Source organism: Drosophila sulfurigaster, chromosome 3, assembly GCF_023558435.1.
Source record: "Drosophila sulfurigaster albostrigata strain 15112-1811.04 chromosome 3, ASM2355843v2, whole genome shotgun sequence".
NCBI lineage: Eukaryota > Metazoa > Arthropoda > Insecta > Diptera > Drosophilidae > Drosophila > Drosophila sulfurigaster.
In genome coordinates, this window is record NC_084883.1 from 33,075,408 (window position 1) to 33,095,613 (window position 20,206).

General features: G+C 42.1%; 3 protein-coding genes and 1 long non-coding RNA gene across 4 annotated transcripts in view; 1 reads left to right on the top strand and 3 right to left on the bottom strand.

The window, feature by feature from the left end:
• The window catches only part of LOC133841607 (uncharacterized), a 59,298-nt gene extending 53,341 nt beyond the window's left edge, over positions 1 to 5,957 (bottom strand). The window contains exon 1 of the mRNA XM_062274215.1: positions 4,430 to 5,957. The gene's annotated coding sequence lies outside the window, so the exon portion shown is untranslated. The remainder of the gene's footprint in view (positions 1 to 4,429) is intronic.
• Positions 5,958 to 11,738: 5,781 nt separating this feature from the next.
• On the bottom strand, positions 11,739 to 12,106 carry LOC133844850 (uncharacterized). The gene is made up of 2 exons (XR_009894642.1): positions 11,984 to 12,106; positions 11,739 to 11,922 (listed from the first exon to the last, which is right to left on the bottom strand). It is a non-coding gene; the product is annotated as an uncharacterized LOC133844850 (long non-coding RNA).
• A 3,066-nt stretch (positions 12,107 to 15,172) lies between these two features.
• On the top strand, positions 15,173 to 17,723 carry LOC133841515 (vacuolar protein sorting-associated protein 51 homolog). Its single transcript, XM_062274063.1, has 5 exons — positions 15,173 to 16,089; positions 16,140 to 16,776; positions 16,833 to 17,354; positions 17,414 to 17,526; positions 17,581 to 17,723. Exons 1-5 carry the CDS (start codon positions 15,260 to 15,262, stop codon positions 17,687 to 17,689), a joined length of 2,211 nt encoding a protein of 736 aa, XP_062130047.1. The 5' UTR covers positions 15,173 to 15,259; the 3' UTR covers positions 17,690 to 17,723.
• Positions 17,724 to 17,733: 10 nt separating this feature from the next.
• On the bottom strand, positions 17,734 to 20,108 carry LOC133841516 (transcription factor grauzone). The gene is made up of 4 exons (XM_062274064.1): positions 19,850 to 20,108; positions 18,953 to 19,794; positions 18,673 to 18,867; positions 17,734 to 18,618 (listed from the first exon to the last, which is right to left on the bottom strand). Exons 1-4 carry the CDS (start codon positions 19,958 to 19,960, stop codon positions 17,883 to 17,885), a joined length of 1,884 nt encoding a protein of 627 aa, XP_062130048.1. The 5' UTR covers positions 19,961 to 20,108; the 3' UTR covers positions 17,734 to 17,882.
• Positions 20,109 to 20,206: the final 98 nt, after the last annotated feature.

Below are 20,206 nucleotides of genomic sequence, written 5' to 3' on the forward strand. Positions count from 1 at the left end.
TCGCCACCGCATTCATAAAATATGAATAAAGAGCTCTGTTTGCAGTGTAATTTGGGCGGAGAATAAATGAATATAGTTAGAGGAATGACTTATGCAATAGATTATGTCTACACCGGACACATTTCTCCGCTCTGTGCTCTGTGCTCTTCAACTCTCCCCAAGGTGCGAGCTAGTCGCTTTCTGTCGTTAGCGTATGGACTTAGCTAAGTACACAGGTAAAAAAATCCAGGATGAATATACGAATTACTACCTAGATATTTAATACCGAAATTCTTAAATTTGGTATTAAAATTAAATACCATAATGTATTTATAGTATTTTTTATGTACTAGAAATGTGAATTATGACGTGTTTAATAATTATATGCTGTCCCACCTATTAATTATTACAAATAATGGCAAATAATACATTCAGAATACCTATAACCAAATCTCAAAGAATTGTAAACCACGTTAAGACAGCTCTACTAACTGAGAAAAGATTAAAAACTCCAGGAATTAAATTAAAGGACCACTTACTACGGGTTGCTTTGGCTGATAATCTGGTGTATCACGCACTCTATGGTACATTTTTAATGTAGTACTGCATCAATTTACCTCAAACAGTCTTCGGTATTTATTTAGTATATTTTTGGTATATTCATTTTGTATATTTTACAATTAATACCAAAAAAATTTTGCTTTTATTTAAAATTTGTAACTTTCTTATTTCTTTTAATCTTCAAACTTCATGTATCCTTCTTTCAGTATATTCTTTATTCTACTTTTAGTATATTTTTGGTGTATTAATTTTGCATATTTTACAATTAATACCGAATTATGTTGGCTTTTATTTAAAATTTGTAACTTTCTTACTTCTTTTAATCCTCAAACTTCATGTATACTTCTTTCAGTATATTCTTTATTCTTCTTTTAGTATATTTTTGGTATATTCATTTTGTATATTTTACAATTAATACCGAAATATTTTGTTTTTATTTAAAATTTGTAACTTTCTTACTTATTTTAACCCCCAAACTTCGTATATACTTCTTTCAGTGTGAATTTTTAGCTCGCTAGATTTCTACCTCGTTGCTTCCAATTAGACAAAACTCCAGTTGCCACGCCTCTTTTAATGGCTTAACACATAAGCATTCATTGCGTTTTTGTTGCTGGTTGCTGGTTTGTAGGGTATACTATATGAAATGCACAAAACATGAAAATGCATTCAGCAGCAAAAACTTTTGCAAAACGCTCGAATAACAAAAGAAATGGACGAGGTCACAAGGCACGTGCGAGAGTTTTCAAAATGGCGTCCGGGACAGCTGCAGCAACAACAACTAAATTAGTCGATGTGGATGCAGTTCTGTATTTTTTTTTACGTTTTGTTCTGCTTCTTCTCTTTGTTCTGGCAACCCTTCACTGTTGTTGTTGTTGTTGTGGTGTCCTGGTTTACAGTGCCTCTCACTTAGGCGCATTATTTGTGCAACTTTTTGGTGCACAAGTTTTTAATGAAATCAAAATCAAAATGCGGCTGAGCTCGTACAAAAAAAATAACAGAAGGAAAATGAAAAACATGAAACACATTGGCAACGCTCAAGTGGCAACTCTCAAAATGGCAGCCTAATGAGCAGCCAACTGCACTCGGGTTTTAGTTTCAATCGACTTTAATTTCCGTCTGCTGCATATCAGAAATTTTCTCAATTCTCCTGGTAGTTTTCATCCATCTCTTCCCCTTCTCCTTCTCTCTGTGTGTATGCTCTGCTCTATCAGTTGTCGTTGTAATGCAAATTGGTTTCTGCTGCGTTATGCATCTGTGTCAGCTGTCAAGCTGACATTTGGCATTCTCTATGCATCAAATATCAATTTCAGTTTTAAGAGCTGACAAATTGCATGGAAATTGCGTCAGAAATTGAAATGAATGTGCACACACAGCAACGCTGACTGTGGGCGGCTTTGGGGGCGTGGTTGAAATGAACGATCAACTAAGCAAATTATTGCGTGGCCCATTGCGAGCGTGTGTGTGTGTGTGTGTGTGTGGCATGGTAAGGCAAGGTATCGCGGCATTAATATGAGCTGACTTATGTCATATTCATGGGCTGACATTCAGGCGCACCCACATACCCACACACAGTCTGCCACAGTGCCTCACACACTGTGTGCCACATGCACGAGGCTCTGAAGCGCGCTTCGATTAAACAAACCCGCTCAAATATGCATTGACATTGAGGCAAAGACAAAAGGCAAAACAGCAGCAGCAAGTATGTGAATCGCAATCACAGTGTGGCACGCACATACACACACACACATGCAGCAAGGATGTGGCATCCACTAAAGGTCGCAACAATTGCATAATGCGAAAAACTCCATTTGCCATTTCTCTTTCCGGCTTCAATTTCAATTTCAGTTTCTTTTCCTTGTTTTGGGAAGCTAATTAAAGCGGCTAACGATGGGCAACGATTGCATAAGCTACAACTGAAAAAAAAAAAACGTGGCTAAAACTCTCTTGCTCAGCGCGCTGTCAGCGCCAGTTGCAAATGTCAACGCAACGCAATGCAATGCTACATTGGAAGCCGCTCAAGGATATTCGAAAGAGAACGAACGAACGAGCGAGAGAGAGAGAAAGAGAGAGATGCACATACAATACACTCACTCGCTTGCGTAACGTAAAAGTAGCCTTGAACTGCAGCCTGACGCTTTCAATGGATTTGCATTCCATGCGCTGCACACACTTCCAAGGTCACGCCAACGCCAGTCACTAAATGATAGTGTGGGAGTGTGGAGAGTTTGCCTTACGCACACACACATACACACATACATACGGACTGCAAACGAGCATACATAAATAATAAGCATACATTTGTATGCAGTATGTCTGTGTTTGTTGTGCTGTCAAGCCGCAACCAAAATGCCAGAAAACTGTCGCAAACTTTTGCCTAATTGGCACTCGAACAAATGCAGCCAAAGAGCGCAAGAAAGCGAAAGAGAGAAAGAAAGAGACGAGTGCGGATATAAATCTCGCCAATACCTTGCAATTGGTCTGTGCTTTTTGTTTTTGGTTTTGGCGGGCAAGGCAGCGAACATGCAATATAATAACGGTTAAGCACGCAGAGTCAGTGATGGAAGCAGCGACGTCGGCATCCACAGCGATAACAACACAGTAAGCGAGCAAAGAGCGAGCACAAAAACGTGCAAAGGCAAAAAGCGGCAGAGCGAAACGAGCAGTCGAAACAACAGTTGGGATAATGACGTCAAATGAACAGAGAGAAGGACAGAGACACACACTGCCAACACAGAGGGTTGCCAGATCGGCAAAGGGTTTTAAGTTTCTTGCTCTAGTGCTTCGACTAATTCAAAAGCGTCAACTAGAACCGTTAGTTAACTATTTATTGCATCATAAAAACATTAGACTACGTATGAATGTGGCTGATATTAATGTATTTATGCTGCTGTCAGTCAGTCAATTAGCGAAGCTTTTCCACCCAAGCATACATATTATATTCTAATGGCTTTAGTTTGTTATTGGAGTCACCCTCGCACACACACACACACACACACACACACACACACAGTCACACTCATAAACTCACGCACACTCATACAAATAAACAAGTCAGCTATCCAAACGTGCAACTGACGCTGCCCGGCAAAGCTATTTAATGCCCTTTTTCGCTTCTGGTTACCTACCTCCGCCCACCGCCCCCTCAGGCCCTTAGAAATTGCTATTTGGTTATGCTGGCAGCTCTTTCATTTGCCGTTCTTTTTTCTGTGCTTTTTTTCTGTTCGTTTTCGTTCATTTTGCTTCTCTCTTTTGACTGCGCGCGTTGTGTGCAAGTTGGTCATAAAAATGGAGTAACATTTATGACCCACATCAGGAGACGCAAAATGTGCGAGGGGCGAGAGGAGAGAGGGATACGAAAGGGGGGAAGATGGCAGTGAAGTAAAAATTGCGAGCGCGCTGCGTGTTCGTGTTGCAGAGGAGGGTTATGTGTGTGGGCGGAGTGTTTGCCGCCGCCTGCAAGCGCAACGTTCACAAGGATATTTTATTTTACTGTTATTTTTGTTTGCCATTTTTGCTTTTCTCATTGTTATAGCTTCCCACGCCCCCCTCAGTCACCCACTCTTCTCAGTATTCGATGGCCATTTACTTTTGACTCCTTTACGCCATTTGCGGCGTCTACTTTCTGTTTTTTTTTTTTTTTGTTATTCGTTAGAATTTGCCTACAACTCTCTCTTATAATATTTTTTCGCCGTTAAACCCGCGACGCCAAAGCCGACGCCAACGCCAACGCTGACGTCGCTGCTGCTGTACGAAATTTTCAAGGGTAAATATGCGTATCGGATTTTGTTGAGGTGCGCAAGGATTTGCGTGTCACACATTCATACACTCACACACGCACACACATGCACACATATTGAGTGAGTCAGTTGGCCACTTAAAGTTGACTTACCCCTTTTGCTGCTGCTGTTGTTGTTGCTACTGCGTCTTTGGTCATTAGGCATGCAACACATTTTTGCATGCACATGCAACCGACGCTTTTAAATCAGGCGCCACTCGCAGCTGCTCCCCTTCAGTTTCTCCTTCTCCTCCTCCTCCTCCTGCCGCTGCTGCTTCTTCTCTCGCACACTGACCCAGTTCGCTTTGTTTTGCGTGTTTATCTTACACACGTTTCAGCAATGATGACGACGTCAACGTCGACGGTGACGGCGACTGAGACAGAGACTGCGGCTGCAGCTTTTGCCGCCTGTTGTTGTTAGTTTGCTCTTATTCTACGCCAGCCTCTTTTGCGTGTTATTTTCGCATGCCTTTTGCTTTGACCGAGTTAAGCAAATCACACACACACGGCGAAAGTCGCAGTAACGGTGAACAGCAAGTCACACAGTGCAGGTCGAAAGTATGCAACATTAAATTGATTACACTTTCACCTTACGCTTACGCTTGTGTGCATTTTTTTATGCGCTTTTTCCTTTCACTGTTTTTGTTTTTCTTCTATTGTGTTGCTAATTTCGTTACTTTCACTTTGTTAGGCTTTCGCCTGCTTACGTCTGCGTGTATGTGAGTCTGTTGAGTTCGTTCGTGTGTATGTCTGTGTGTGTGTTGGTAAGCACACGTGTGCGTGGCTGCAGCCAGTTTTCTCTGTTTGTCTGTGTATGAGTGTGTTTGTGTATCTGTGCGTCGTCAGTTTTCGTTTGTCGACTTTTGGTCGCGCATTGATTTTTCACTTAACATTAATTTAGATAGCATTAATTCCCATTAAATATCTATGCACAATTTCGACGCCGGAATTGATGTAAGCGCGTTTCTCGTTTCTTTTCGTTTTGATTGCTTTTCATTTCGATTTTTTGCGCGCGCTCCCGCTCCATGTGTTTGTGAGTGTACGCGCGTGTAGGTGTGTATATGTGTGTGTAGCAGGTGGACAAAATGAAATAAGTTGCTCAATGCGGTCCACGAGCGCAGCGCACGTCCGCTCGCCACGACTCTTCACACATTTCTGAGAGCGCGCTTTTCATAAAATGTTTACGTTTGGCTTCCTTGCGTATCCTACACACAATCTCTCTCGCTCCTCACGTTCTTGCTGACTGCGCTCTCTCTGTGACTTTGCTTTTGCGTTTGTTTTTGCGTGGTGTCCTCTCTCCGTCTGTATTTTTGTGTTTGCGCTGTTGGAGCAGCACAGCATAAGCGGCGCCAGAATGTCTACGCATAAATAATACGCACGTGGCGCGGTAGGAGGAGTGTAGCTAAGAAGTAACAGTTGCTCTCACTACAAAGTAAATCCTTACTGACAGGTACGAGCAATAGATAGAGAGAGAGAGCATTATACTCTTCATTATTGTGGAGCCTTGCACGTCTTAAGAAGCGACTGTGAACTTATATCGATGTAGAATTCAATAAGGTACAAATTTTGACTGTATTCTTCAATGCATGAAATGTAATACAACTTAATAGTAGATTATGTGGAAATTTTATAAATAATAAATTACAATTATAGTGTCTAATCCAATTTAATTATTTTTTTGAGTTTCCCCAATATTTGTTACACCACATCCTACAATTTGAAATTTTCTATTTACGGTTATAACTAAAAATATTTAGTAATAATATAATAATAAATAATATACAAAATATTCTTCAAATTTATAACTTTTATTTACTAAATTTATCTAAATTAATTTTTATGATTAAATTAATAAATGCTAATAATAAATATAATTAAATTGTAATCATTAGCATCTTTAAAATAAATTCGATTTGCATAATTTTAATCTACAGCACTATGAATAATATTATTTGTAAGGCATTCTTCAGTTGGCTATGGCTTAAAAATGTCGCCTGCAATCATAACAGTAAACAAATCGCAGGAGAGAAATACCCATGCAAATACACCAAAAAATTACAACTGCTTTTGCCTCGCACTCTCTGCTGTGCTCCCTCTCTCACTCGCTCACGCACGCACTCACTCACGCTCTCGTTCGCTCTTTGTCTTTGCGCTTGCACATGCGCTCTCTTGCAGCTGTTCAATGCGCAGCTTCTTGGTGACTTCTTTTGCATTGGCCCCCCTTCGACATCTCTCTTCTCTCTTGTAATATACCACATTTCCTTTACGACTGCGACGTCGACTGCGGCTGCTGCTTCATGCAGAGCACGTGAACTTTTGTGTTTACTTTTTAATTTTCTTTCAGCTCCCAGTTGTTGTAGTAGTTGTTGCTGCTGTCGTGTTAGTTGTTGTTGATGTCGTGGGTGGTGGAAGTGAGGTGGATGCCACTGCCAGCGTGCGTTGCTTTTGTTTTTCTGCCGCTTTTGCTTGTTTAGCATTGCAGTTTTCATTCATAGCATCAAAGTCGAATTCCGAAGCAGCCGCTGGCAGCAAGAAAGAAAGGTGAGCGATGAAGAGATAGGGGGGAATGACTGAGAACTGTGCCAACTGCTTGCCACTTCACTTGGGCAAACAACGATCGGCAGCAGGCAGCAGCGAAGCAGCCTTCATGTTGCTTGTCTATGGAAATTGGCGCAAAATATGCCCCAGTTGGTTCCCCAGCCGAACCGTTATGCTTATGTTGTGGTTTCTTTCTTTTTTCTCCCTCTCTCTCTTTTACGCTCCTACGCTGCTTCTTTTTCTGCACATTTTGGGATCCCAGTTGCATTTTGCATATGTTCAGTGTATGTGTGAGTGTGTGTGTGTTTTAGCCAGCTGCCATTTTACATTTGCTGGAGTCATGTTAAATCATGCATGCTGATTGTCATGTGGTCTCTGCTGCAACAGTGCAACAAGGAAGAAGCTCAGAGAAAGAGAGATGCTGATAAAACTAGAATACGAATTGCATACTGATTTGCATTTGTGTTAAGCAGGCAACAAAAATCGAGACAACAGTGCTGCCAATTAGCAAATGTTCGAATGCAACAATTGACAACAGTTGGCAGCACCTGCAACGATATCCAAAAATTGTTTGCAGGCATTTTGCTGCAAATGGCGCAAACAAAGGCTTTGATTTTAGGCAAACGAAGTGCCTGATAAACAAATAAACACACACACGCAGACAACAAGCGGAAGAGGCGGGGGCGGAGGAGGAAAGGGTTGTGGTCAGTGCTACGGATATGCAAAGTCGTAACTCATATGCTCCCCTGCTCCCTTCCTCCCTCCCTCCTTCCATCCTTCCACCCACACACATGAGTAATTGCTCTTGTGCATGTGTCCATCTCTCTATCTCTGTCTCCCTCTCTTTGTCTGTCTGTCCAACTGTCTGGCAACGCTGTGTTAGTGTGTGTGTGTGTGCTGTGCGTTACGGTTAGTTTGCAAGCCATTTAAGCCTGGCCCACGTTCTGGCCACCACGTCAAGGTAAACTGTTGATTTCGTGCGACGTTCTGCGGTCCAGATGCTGGCAACCATTTCTGGTTTTGGTTACGCTTCTGCTGACATAGCCCACGTTTGTGTATTTATGTGTGAGTGTGTGTGTGTGTGTTGGTGTGTTGGTGTATGTCTGCTGTTGCTGTGTTTGTTTGCATATTTTGTTGTGCTGCTGCTACTGCGACTCATAATGACATTACGAGAAACTAAAGCCGAATGCCAAAAGTTCAAAAGTCCAACAACAACTGCAGAGTTCCCCATCCTCCCCCTCCTCCTCCTCCTCCTGTTCTCCACCCTCACTAACTGCCTCAGTCGGGCGACAAATTTTCGTACGTTTTCGCTATGCCATGCAAATTTGATGGCAGTGCTTTGAGTGCTGCCATAAAATGTGACAAAATGGAGCCATTGCTTTTTCGGGGCGCGCTGCAAAGTATGCTATGAAAAGTATGCAGCACGCGCGTCCACACAATGAAATCTACACCCACACCCACACACACACACTCACACTCACGCTCTCACACCCGCGCAATTGAAGAGTGAGAGTTGAATGGTTTATTTTCGTATAGAGTCGATAATTTAATGTACGCACTCACACACACTCAATGCATTGGGGAATTGAGTCGCTCCCTCAAAGGGTTGATAGCAAGCTGCTTCTTCTACCTCCTACCCCCTATCTCCACGCCCCACCCTCTGCCATTGCCCAAAAGCCCCAATGAGCTTCGAAACCCTTTTGAGGGCTAAATATAGTATGTGCGCGCTTAAAAGCATTTCATTTCATTGACCAATTCAACTCACTAAATAGTGGTTAACAGTTGTCTGTTTCTCTTGTTATTGTTGTTGGTTGTTGTTGCTTTTGTTGCTGTTGCTTTTGTGGTTTCTTTAGTTGTTCTTGTTATTTGTTGTTATTGTGTGTTAGTTATTGTGGCTGTGGTTTTCATACCCTACAGCAAATGCACAAGTTTAATGCATGAATAAATAATTACACCGCGCGCTTAAAAGTATGCAACATTATTTTTAATGAGCTGCATGCGAAATTTTACAACAAATTTTCAAGTTAAATTTCATCAATTATTGAAGCTATTAGCAACGTAATGAATTGATTTTAATAAAGAAAAGGTATATTAAAAACAACTTTTGTATACAAATCTTTATTTGCATTTTATTGGAATTTTTAGTTCAGTAATAAATAACAAAATTAATGACTTCATTTACTGTTTAATTATAAAAAAGTGAATTTTGATTATCTAGAAAATGAATTTCCTAAAATGTAGCAACTTTAACAACCTGTCGTAGCTCTTTAAGCTTCTTATTATTTTGCTACATAGCTTCGAAAATATTTACTATATAATTTCACAAAAATTTCCTTACTGAAATAGCACAAGATTTTTAAAATATTACTTGTTGTAGTGCCTTACTTATATTCTATTTAAACTTTTGCTCAAACAATTACTTATCTATTCTTGACTTAAAAAACGACTCAAAAAAACGACTACTTATTTTGCTTTCAATAGTATATTTAAAATGTAGTACCATATCAATATATCAAATATAGCCTTTAGTATATTTTTGGGGTATATTAATAGCTTAGATACAGTATCATATCAATATACCAAAAATAGTCTTTAGTATATTTTTAGTATTTTTGTGGTATATTAATATGGAATGTTTTAATATTAATACCCCACTGTTTTGCTTTCATAAAAAATGAGTATCTTAAAGTCGAGCAAATTCGACTGTAGCTTACTTACTTTTTTCTTTCTAACTTTATATAATTTGTAAGTTGTCGTAGTTTAAGTTCTTTCTTCTTCTTCTTATTTGTAGTATTTAGTATTTCAGTATTATTGTAGTACTATATTATGCAAGCCGCACATAATCACCCATTTCGTGTGAGTATTAAAAGGGTATAAAATACATTGCAAAGTTTATCGGGCATAAAACCAACCGCAGATTGTAATTAATTGAATTTATCTGTTGTATCATGCATGCTCGACGTTGAATGTGTTTGTGAAGGGGAAATAAATGTGCTCAAATGTGTATATGTGTGTGAGTGTGTGAGTGTGTGTGTGTGTGTGTGTGTGCATTAATCTCATATGCAAATTGGAATCAAATACAGATGCGAAATTAGTCGATTCTAATTCGCAACAAACCGCCGTCTAAATAACTGAGGCATATTCAATCCAATTAACCGCCCCTCGCTGCATTTGCCACCTTTTGTTGCACACACGCTAGGTATATATATAGTCAATATGTCGGATGGATATATGTACTATATGGTAGATGTTTCTCTCTCGTTGCCAGCCAGCTGACAGGTGTTTCACTTTACTTTTATGTTTTTTGTTGGTTTTTGTGGATTACGGATTACACAATCAGCTTAGTCAGTGTGGCAAAATGGTTGTTTGTTTTGCATTTGCAGCGCGACTACGTGACTCCGGCGAAAGACCCGGCAGGGGGGGAAGAGGGTAATAGGGGAGAAGATTGTCACTTGAAAATTCCATGCGTGATCGATGCACAGAGCTCAGAGCACGATGATGGCAGCTTGCCATTGGTTCGAATTGAATTCGACGCGGCAACGTGCCTCTCTCCGGGGCAACATTAATGTCAATTTTGATGCCTGATTTATGGCAACGCATTTGGAGCAGCGTCGTCGTGGCTTCATTTGAATTCAATTGGCTCGCTGCTCCAGCTGAAGCTGAGACTGAGACGGAGACTGAGACTTTTGCACTGATTTTCCCCCCCTCGACTAACAAATATACATTTGCTTATATATATAGTAGATGTGTGTGTGTATAGTATGCATAGTGCGGCTGCTTGTCACGGTTGAAGAGCACGTGACCCGCTAACCTTAAAAACGCTGCCGCCTCCCGCCTCCCGCCTCTTGCAGAAAATCTTGCAGAATCCGCCTTCGCCTTTTGCGCCTTCGCCTTTTTGGCTTTTGCCATCTCCATTTCCATGCCAGCGACTGCCAAAGGGCAATAAAAAATTGACAACGTCAAAAAAGCGAAGCCCGAAAAGTTTTTACCCCGCCGCTGCCCCCCTCTCACTCCCCCCACCGCCACACTCCTTGACACCCTCGGGTGCTGTCTATTCCTATCAGTTGACAGGCTTTGTGACACAGTTACGAGACAACGCTGTTGCTGTTGTTGCTGTTGTTGTTGTTGCTGTTGTTGTCCTTAAAGGATGCGCCAAGAGTGCTGCATGTGCAGCGTAGCCGAAATTGCTTTGCATTTGCATTGTTAGGCAACTATTTCCATCCCTCTCTCTCTCTCTCACACCCTTTGAATGCCAGCGCACACCTGCGGCCGCATTTTAGCATTATTAAAGCGCCCCCTGGCGGCAAGCACATGCACATTTCGCATTTTACCGGAAGCACTTTGCTCGCAGATTTATGAGCAAAGATTGAGAATGGAAAGTGCCTCCCACTACCTCCCACTCCCCCCACCATCTTCAAACTGTAAACGCGCAGCTTGCAACAACGTTAAATTTTGCATTTCGCCCAAAACTGATAAAGCTGTCGGCACTTTGGTTTTCGGTTTTCGGTTTTGCGTGTAGCGCAGTGTTTGTTTCACACACACACACATGCATACACACACACACATACAGGGTCTACGGTCTAAAGTTATGTCATGCCAAGTCAACTTGTTTGGCTTTCATTTGCTGTCCACACATACTACAGGAATACCTCACTTGCCTGCCACTTGCCACTTGCTGCTTGCCACTTGCCACTTGCTGCTTGCCACTTGCCTGTAATCCCCGCCAAGCGTCCAATTCTCCGCATATAATCCATTAAAATGTACGCAGCGAGAGCAGCTCACAAAATTGATTGGAAATTCAAGTAGAATTCGAAAATCTGCTGTTGAAAAGATTTCTAAAAAAAAATTATGAATGTTGCCAAGAAGAGATAAAAAATAATGGATCTAATGAACTTTTTTCATCATATATTTATTTACTTTATTAATTTAGAGTCTCATGTTTTAGTTTTGTACAATAAGCCAATAAATTTAGCAGCAAAACTTTTCAATTATTCAGTTCAAAAGGTTGCATTTATTTGTTATTCAAGGGTTCAATCTACAGAGCATCGTCACTGGATCCGTGTCGCAATCTATACATAACACAAATCATTGCAGCATTACCGTTATCAATAAATAATATAAATAAAATACCTGGAATTGCCCCACAGAGAAACGCAATCAGCAAACAAGCGGACAGCGCTAAAATATTAATCATCCGCTCCATTGTACGATGTTTTCTAGAATGATTCTACTTTCAGAATTATACGAATCATGTAAACAAAGCTTTTTGAATAAAGCGAACGACGACAAAAATATATTATAAAATTATATTTAAAATGCATATGTATCAGCTGTTGTAGAGCTTATCAATTGAACATTCAATCAACATTAATAATGTATAGTACATGCGAATATATAATACATGATGTTATTTTAAAATCTTCTTGACTAATATCAATCACTCTGGACCATCATCCGCTCCATTGTACTTTGCTTTCTAGATTAATTCTGCATTAAATAATCAGTATCATAAAAAATAAATTTTACCTTGATGAGAAATATGTAATGTTTTTTTTTAAGTTGCCTTAAAGCAAGGTCTCACTTCATTAAATTCTTGTTATTTTAGTTATCTTTTCAGAATAGTACAATTAAAAGGAATTTAATGAAAAGATAATAAAATTATTATTTTAAAATCATCTTGGACTAACTCCGTCTCTTTCCCACTTGTGTACCTTCTTTCCAGCCGCTTAAAGAAGCTGCCATCTTGTTTAGAGTAAACTGATCACCCAACGCCACCTGTTGCATTTTGTAAATACTTTACAAAAGGCGGTTCAATTCAAACTGCACTGCGTAATCTATGCAGCTTCCTTACATATATTGCTTTTAATTTTTTTATTATAATTGCAACTTTCACTTGGTTTTTTGAAAATAATTTTGTAATTATTGCGTTTCGACAGCAACTATAATTGTTATGTCTATACTCAAAATCAAGCTACAAATGATTATTTTATCAAATACTGAGCAACAAATGGGATTATAAAAATAATACCTTTTAGTTTGATAATTAAATTTAAATGTTTTTTTTTATGTTGGTGTTAACCGAGCGCTAATTAAATTTAATTGTTTTTCATTTAACTGATCCTTTCAAAACTATATACATACGTAATTATATTTATATAAGGGTATAGCAAGAAATGCAATGAAAAGATAATAAAATTATCGTTTCAAATGAATATCTTATGAAACTGCCCTCGTTTGGCTGTAATGCTCGCTGTGCTCATCCACTTGGCTCCGCTACTCGTAAGTGTGCTCAATGCAGCACTGAAATTCATTTAACGACTTGGCGCACTTTAACATCGCACACACACACACAAACACACATATATACAGATAGAGATAAGCAAACACACACAAACACACACTGACACACACATTGGCGCAGTTGTTAAGCCCGAAAAAAATTCACATGGAAAGTTGTTCCTGTTGCACGCTCATTTAGTTGCGGGGAGGGCAGGCGACAACAGGAAGACAAAAGTCGACAATGGATGTAACTGTAACTTGACCTTGACACGTTCTACTCTCCCCTTCTCCCTCCCATCCCCTATTCCCTCCCTCCCACTCCCACTCAGCGAAGGCAGTGGGAAGGCGCCTCTTTTTGACATTCGTTTGGCTTACGTAAATTGAATTTTCAGTTTGATGAATGTAAACCTTGTGAAATTGTCGGTGGGAGAGTGAAGGGAAGAAGTGTATAAGTGTGTGTGTGTGTAGAGAGTGTGTGTGTGTAGAGAGTGTGTGTGTGTGTGTGAGTGAGCGCGTGATTTTTGATGTGCCTGCAATTGCCAGCTGTGTGAAGGCTGCGCGCCTGCAGCTATGCAATGCTTTTGCCTTCGCTCCAGTTTCGCTTGCAAAGCTTAAAGGAGTGGGAAAAGAGGCGGAGAGGGGGAGTGGGGTTGATTTACAGAAGACGCATACAACTTGAAATTAAATTCGGGCAAAATGCTTCGCATACCGAAGAAAGGTCAAAATGTTAATGTATTTGAAATGAGGCAACGCCAAACACCAGATGAGAGATACGGCACAGAAACTTTGACTTCTCCTTCCCACTTCCACTCTCCCTCGCTCTGTCTTGCTATCTCTGTCTATGTCACTTCCTCGCTTCCTGCTTAGCAGGAAAACAGACAGAGAGCAAAGTGGAAAACTTGTCCATGCTCATTCATCCATCTCGACATGCCCGAAAGGCAGCCAAGACACACACACAAGCACCGAAGACAACAAAAAAGTGTGGTCCAGTAGTGCCTACAAGTGGCCGGACAATCGCACATGATGCTCCTCTTGAACACCAGAACACCAGAATGTGTCTTGTCCTTGTCCATAGAGCATGGCGTAGGCGGCAACAAGCAAGCGGGCGCACTCACACATTTTCTTTTTTGGTTTTTTCGGGGGTGTGTTGGCGTAGGCGTATAATGCGATTTGCCACACGTAGACAACATTTTTTTCCCTGCTTCAAGTTGTGTAGAGGGGAGAGGGAGGGGAAAAACACCGTCAACTTGGATTGCGTTAATGCTCAATGCTTTTTTCGGGTGAAGGAGGCGGGGGTGAGGTTTCAATAAGTAGCACATTGTGTGGGATACAAGGCTCCATTATTTATTCATAAACACTTCAGTTATTTAATAACATTATGTTCGCTTGTGCTCTGGCGGATAAGTTCACGTACTACAAATAATATGCACTACATTCTGGGACAGATCTGTCACGCAATTTATTGGTAACCAATCAGCTGCAATTAGTGTTCAACACAAATCGCTGGAAACGGTCAATGTTCTCATTACTGTGTGCAATAATAACATTTAGTTGATTGATTTTCGAAACTGAAAATGAATGAAAGTTATTTTTGGGAAACGTAAAGCAAGCTTAAATGTAATTGTGCCTCATTCAATCGTCAATAAATATTTGTGCTGTTGCTATGTATATAAAATAATTCATGATTTTAGTGTTTTATACACTTCGCTTGTATAAATTAACATAATGAGAAAGCTTCGATCGGAAATAATACCCCAAAGCCAGCTAAGTATGTTAATACTTGTTATAATTATATTATATTTATTGCCCAAAACACTTTTTCAATAGAACAGTTAACTTATCATTATAATTGTGCTAATATTTATAGATTCTTTTTGGTAGTTTCAAATTAAAGCTTTGCGCGGGCGTTGAGTGTGGCGGTTGATCGATACATTTTCGATAATGCCATCCACAAGTGGAAAGCAACTGCCAACTGTTGAGTCTAGCGAACGCTTTTTACAACGGTCATTTTTATGGACTGCCAACTTAGTTTGCAAATAATAAAAACAGCTGTTTGCCAAATTAACAAAACTGAACAGTCTACAAATTGTGCATTAAATTTCAAAGCGTAAAAACGACACAAACACCATGGATGAGAAAGAAAATCCATACGATATGGATAGCTCCAGCTTCGACTCAGACAGATATCTAGAGAAGCTGCTAAAAGACTGTTCCCTCAAGCAGATAATGGACACGGAGGCAGCCGTGGTGAAAGACACACAAACATTGCACTCGGATATGCAAACGTTGGTCTATGAGAACTACAATAAATTCATTTCGGCCACAGACACTATACGGAAGATGAAGGACGACTTCAAGCAGATGGAGACGGATGTGAATCTGCTGATGAGTAAAATGCAATCGATAACCACGTTCAGTGAGCAAATAACGGGAACACTGCAAGGCACTCGTTCCCAGTTGTGTCGCCTCTCTGAGAAACATTCGCTATTGAAGCGTTTGCAGTTCCTATCCACGTTACCAGCCAAGCTGAAAGCGCTCATAGAGGAGCAGAATTATGCGCAAGCTGTACAGGATTATCTGCATGCCCAGAAAGTATTTGCTCAATATGGCAGGCAGCCTTCTTTCGATGGCATACAACGTGATTGCGATGCCATCATGGCCGAGTTGAAGGAGCGACTGCGTCAAGACTTTCAGCGAGCGGGCAACACGGCTCAGTCGCTGACCGAGATCGGTGAGCTGTTGCTGCAGCTGGACGAGAAGACATCGGATTTGGCCAGCGAGATGCTGCGTTGTGCGGGTAAGCGGTTGCATGAACAGATTGCCATGCTGCAGGATCAGACGGAGCGCGATATGCTAGAGTTTGTGGATATGGGCATCGAGGGATTCCTCAACGATTTGGCCCTGGTGGTGACCTCCTACTTCGACATGTTTGTGGCCAAGCACTACGAGCACGAGCGGTAAGTCAATAATGTATTTCTTTTACAGTGGTTAATTGAGTCTATTGCAGCGATGACTTCCAGGAGAACGCGCTGCACGAGCTCAACATCTTTCTCAATCAGAACATCGACAGTTATCTGACCCTCGTGCAAGATCGCGTTGAATCCGATATTGGCTTCGGCGACACACAAGTCATGCTGCGTGCCCTCGATCGTCTCCATCGCCGGCTGCAGGCCATGCGCAACATTTGCCGCGGCCTCCAGGTGCAGCGCAACACTCTGGATATCATTATTGCGGCCGCACACCAACTGTGCGATGCGCATGGCAAAAGTCTCCGGGATCATTTCGCTGACAGCTTGAGTGCTGTGCGTTTGTCGCTGGTTTCATCTAAAAGCGATGTGACCACGGGCGTCAATTTGAATGATCTCATTAGCAATCTGTATGTGGCCATGGTGGAGAAGATCAAGGGCGTGCTGCAGGATCTGTTGATCTTCTTGCGCACCGATTGGTCCTTCAACATCAAGGCGGAGCACAAGGGCGCCTTGTGTGTTGAAGGCATACGCGAGCAATTGCTGATTGGCTTCTTGCGGCACATTGCCAAGACGATGTGCGGCTTTGCTGATGCCTCTGGCTCTAGTCCACCCAATCTGCTGCTGGTGCTGTCGAAAACCTGCCTGGAACTGGAGCAACAAGGCGTGCATGTGTTGGCAAGTCACAAAGATATTCTTTTACTTTAAACATTCATTAAATTTTGCATTTACAGATTGCTCTTGTTGATGATCTCTACGAGATTGATTCGGAGAACAGCGCCACGCTTACACATGAAACGGAAATTTGTGCAGAGATGCGTGAGACAGCTCAGGCATTGCTCGATGCCTATGTGCGTCTCCAGGGCACCAACATCTCGCAGATGCTGCGCAAAAGCGTCGAAACGCGCGATTGGCTCAACTGCCTCGAACCGCGTTCGGTACGCGCTGTGATGAAGCGCGTCGTGGAAGAATTGGGCAGCATTGAAGCAGTTGTTGCCAGTCTCTACGAGACTTCAGGTAATCCCGGCTTTCGCACTACGGCCAGCAGCGATTCCAGTCGCAAGACGTACTTCAGTAACTTTAATGCTGCCAAGCCGCAGTATCGTTCCAATTGGTCGAATTATACGCCATCGCAGCTGGAGTCGAGCTATGTGTCCAATATACATCGATTGTTCTCGGAGCGTGTGGACATTTTTACCTCGGTGGAGTTTAGCAAGACCTCCATAGTCATGGGCATCATTAAAATAGGTCTCAAGGTAAGCTGAGCTTAAATTTCTATATCCCTAAAATACTTCAATTTTGTTCCTCTTGGTAGACACTGCTGGAGTGCGTCAGATTACGCACGTTTAGCAAGTTTGGACTGCAGCAGATCCAGGTAGATGCACACTATCTGCAAATGAATCTCTGGCGCTTTGTCAGCGACGAAAAGTGAGTAAGCAAATAGCTATTTAAATATGTATTAATTTGATTACTTCTCTGCAGTCTGGTCAACTTTCTGCTGGACGAAATACTCGGCTCGGCTGTGCATCGCTGCCTGGAATCCGTGTTGATGGAACCCAACGCTGTGGAGATTATCTGCGAGCGTGGTTAGTAATACGATGCTTAGTTTACGAACGATACAAAAACATTCCTGGCTTTAATGTCATCTGTCTCTCTGTCTGTTTATTTTCAATTGTTTTTCTTGTTAATCTTAATGCTAGCCTAAGGACTTTCGCACTTTTAAAATACAAATTATATACGTTAATCAGCTAAAAAACACACACAAAACAGCATTATCGATTGTCTCATTCCACTGGCTGTGGACTCAGCGATAGCATAAACTCAATGTCCTCGCCCTTGAATTCCACATCATCGTTATCACCATCGCCATCGCTTTGCTCGGCCGTCGTCACCAGTATGTTGTGCGTCTCCATTTCCCCCTCTGTCTCTCCCGTGGTAATCGTAATCATGCTCGACTTATTTGATTTACCATCACCGGCTGCGTTGCTCGGTTCCATGCGATTCTGCAAACGCGCTCGACGCGCCTCCTCAAACTCCTTGGGATGGCACTTTTTGCGATGCGAATGCTGATTGGCATTCGAATTGAAGGTCTTCGGGCAATGCGGACACTTGTACAGCACCTCGCCCGTATGCGTGGCCATGTGCTCCTTTAGATTGATGGCCTTCTTGAACTTCTTGTTACACACACTGCAGCCATGCACACGATCTGCGGTGTGCACATAACGCATGTGACTCAGCATCGCGCTTCGATTGGGCGATACTTTGCCACAGATGTTGCAGGTGCTCTCCACGGAGTTGCCATTGTGTCGGCTCACATGCTTCTTCAGGCTGTACTTGTTCTTGTGCCACGAGCCGCAAATGTCGCACTGCACCTTGGGCTCTGTGATGCCCGCATGCTCCAGTTGATGGCGCTGGAAGGCCGCCTGGCCACGTATCACCTGGGCGCAGATGTCGCACATGGTGCCATAGTTGCCGTGGACCATTTTCACATGCGTGCACAGCATGGAGAAGTTGGGAAAGCTATAAGAAGACAAGTCAAAAAAAAAGCAAAGAAAAAGGAATATTTTTACTAACCGCCTGTCGCAGAGATCGCAGGGCACTGTGCGTTCCTTGTGTATAATGCGATGCTGATCCAACAAATACTGTTTTGTGTAGCGCTTAGGACAATGCTCGCAAATGAAGGTCTTCTCCTCCTCGGGCTGATGCTTGAGCAGCTCATGGTTGCGCAGGCATTGCTTGTCCGCGAAAGTGCGACCACAGAGATTGCATCTAAAAAGAGTTTTGATTAACATATTGTGCTCAATGCTTGCAGGGGAATTTGTTGTAATCTGGTTCGTCACTTTACCAAACTCACTTGAATTTCTCGGGATTGGAATGACGATCAATGTGATCGGTGAGAAAGGAGCGCTTGTAGAACTTCTTGTTGCAACAGACCGCATAGCCCTTGCGATGATGCACTTGCTGCATGTGCTTGCACAGCAACAGAAACGTCGACTGGCCCTCGTGGCAAACGCTGCAGGTGAGTCGCATGTGCTGCGCTATCTTCTCATCGATCTCCACCATCGATTTTTTATAATCCACATAACGTTTGCTTGCTTTGCTGCCAGAATCCTCTTCAACACTACTGACCTCGACCTTTTCAGTCTTTGCTCTGCCCCTGCGCTTAACGGGCAGCGGTTTCTCTATTGGAGTCTCCTCCGACAATTGACTTGCTGCTTTGCTTTTGGCGCGTGTGGCACGCGTCACTCGACGCTCTGGGGTCACTACTGGGTCCACCTCTTGCTTTACTACCACCACTTCCTCCTGCTCTTCCTCTGTTGGCTCGTTGAGTTGCTCAGCATCTTGCTGAGCCACCACATCGTTGAGAAACTGTTCGTTGCTAAATGATGCTTCACTTTCGCTGGCATTTTCGTATAGAGCATCAACAGCTTCATCTTCGTGGCCTTGATCGAAGACAGCGTCATCAAATTCATCCTCATCGCTGGCATCTATGAGTTCTTTCACATCTTCAATGGGTTCGACTTTTTGCGAAGGAGCAATTGGTTTGCTCTTCTCCTGTTCGCCGCTCTTTAGCGAGAATCTTTCCGTGAGGAGGCGATGCGCCTTCTCCACGCTGCAGTAGAACTCGTTGAAATCATTGACGCGTGTCCAGCAGTCCACACAGACAGCCGTTGAGATAGGATCATCGTTTTTTGGCTGTGGACATTAGATTTGTTTACACAGACGTAAATATAAATATAGCAACGCTTACCTGGAACCAAAAATATTTTGCTAGCACCGTGGCAACGTTTAGGGACAAGCCAACGCCCTCAAATATCTGTATGGTGTCGTTGGCGCTGTTCAGGCACAGGCGGCAAATCATTGTGCCGCTGCTTATTCCATTAAATGCTTCGGCAAGAATCACAAAAATGCTTTAAAATATGAATATCAACATCAAAACAAGTTTCTTCTTCTTCCTTTTCTACACAAAACACTATCGACAAGACAATATTGCGGCTCTGGCTCGTGCATTGTTATCGATTGATGAATCCATTTTTGATTCATAGAATTTCCACTAGGTGGCGCCCATTCTTAAAACAATGCAGCGCGAAGTTTGAAAAAAGTATCA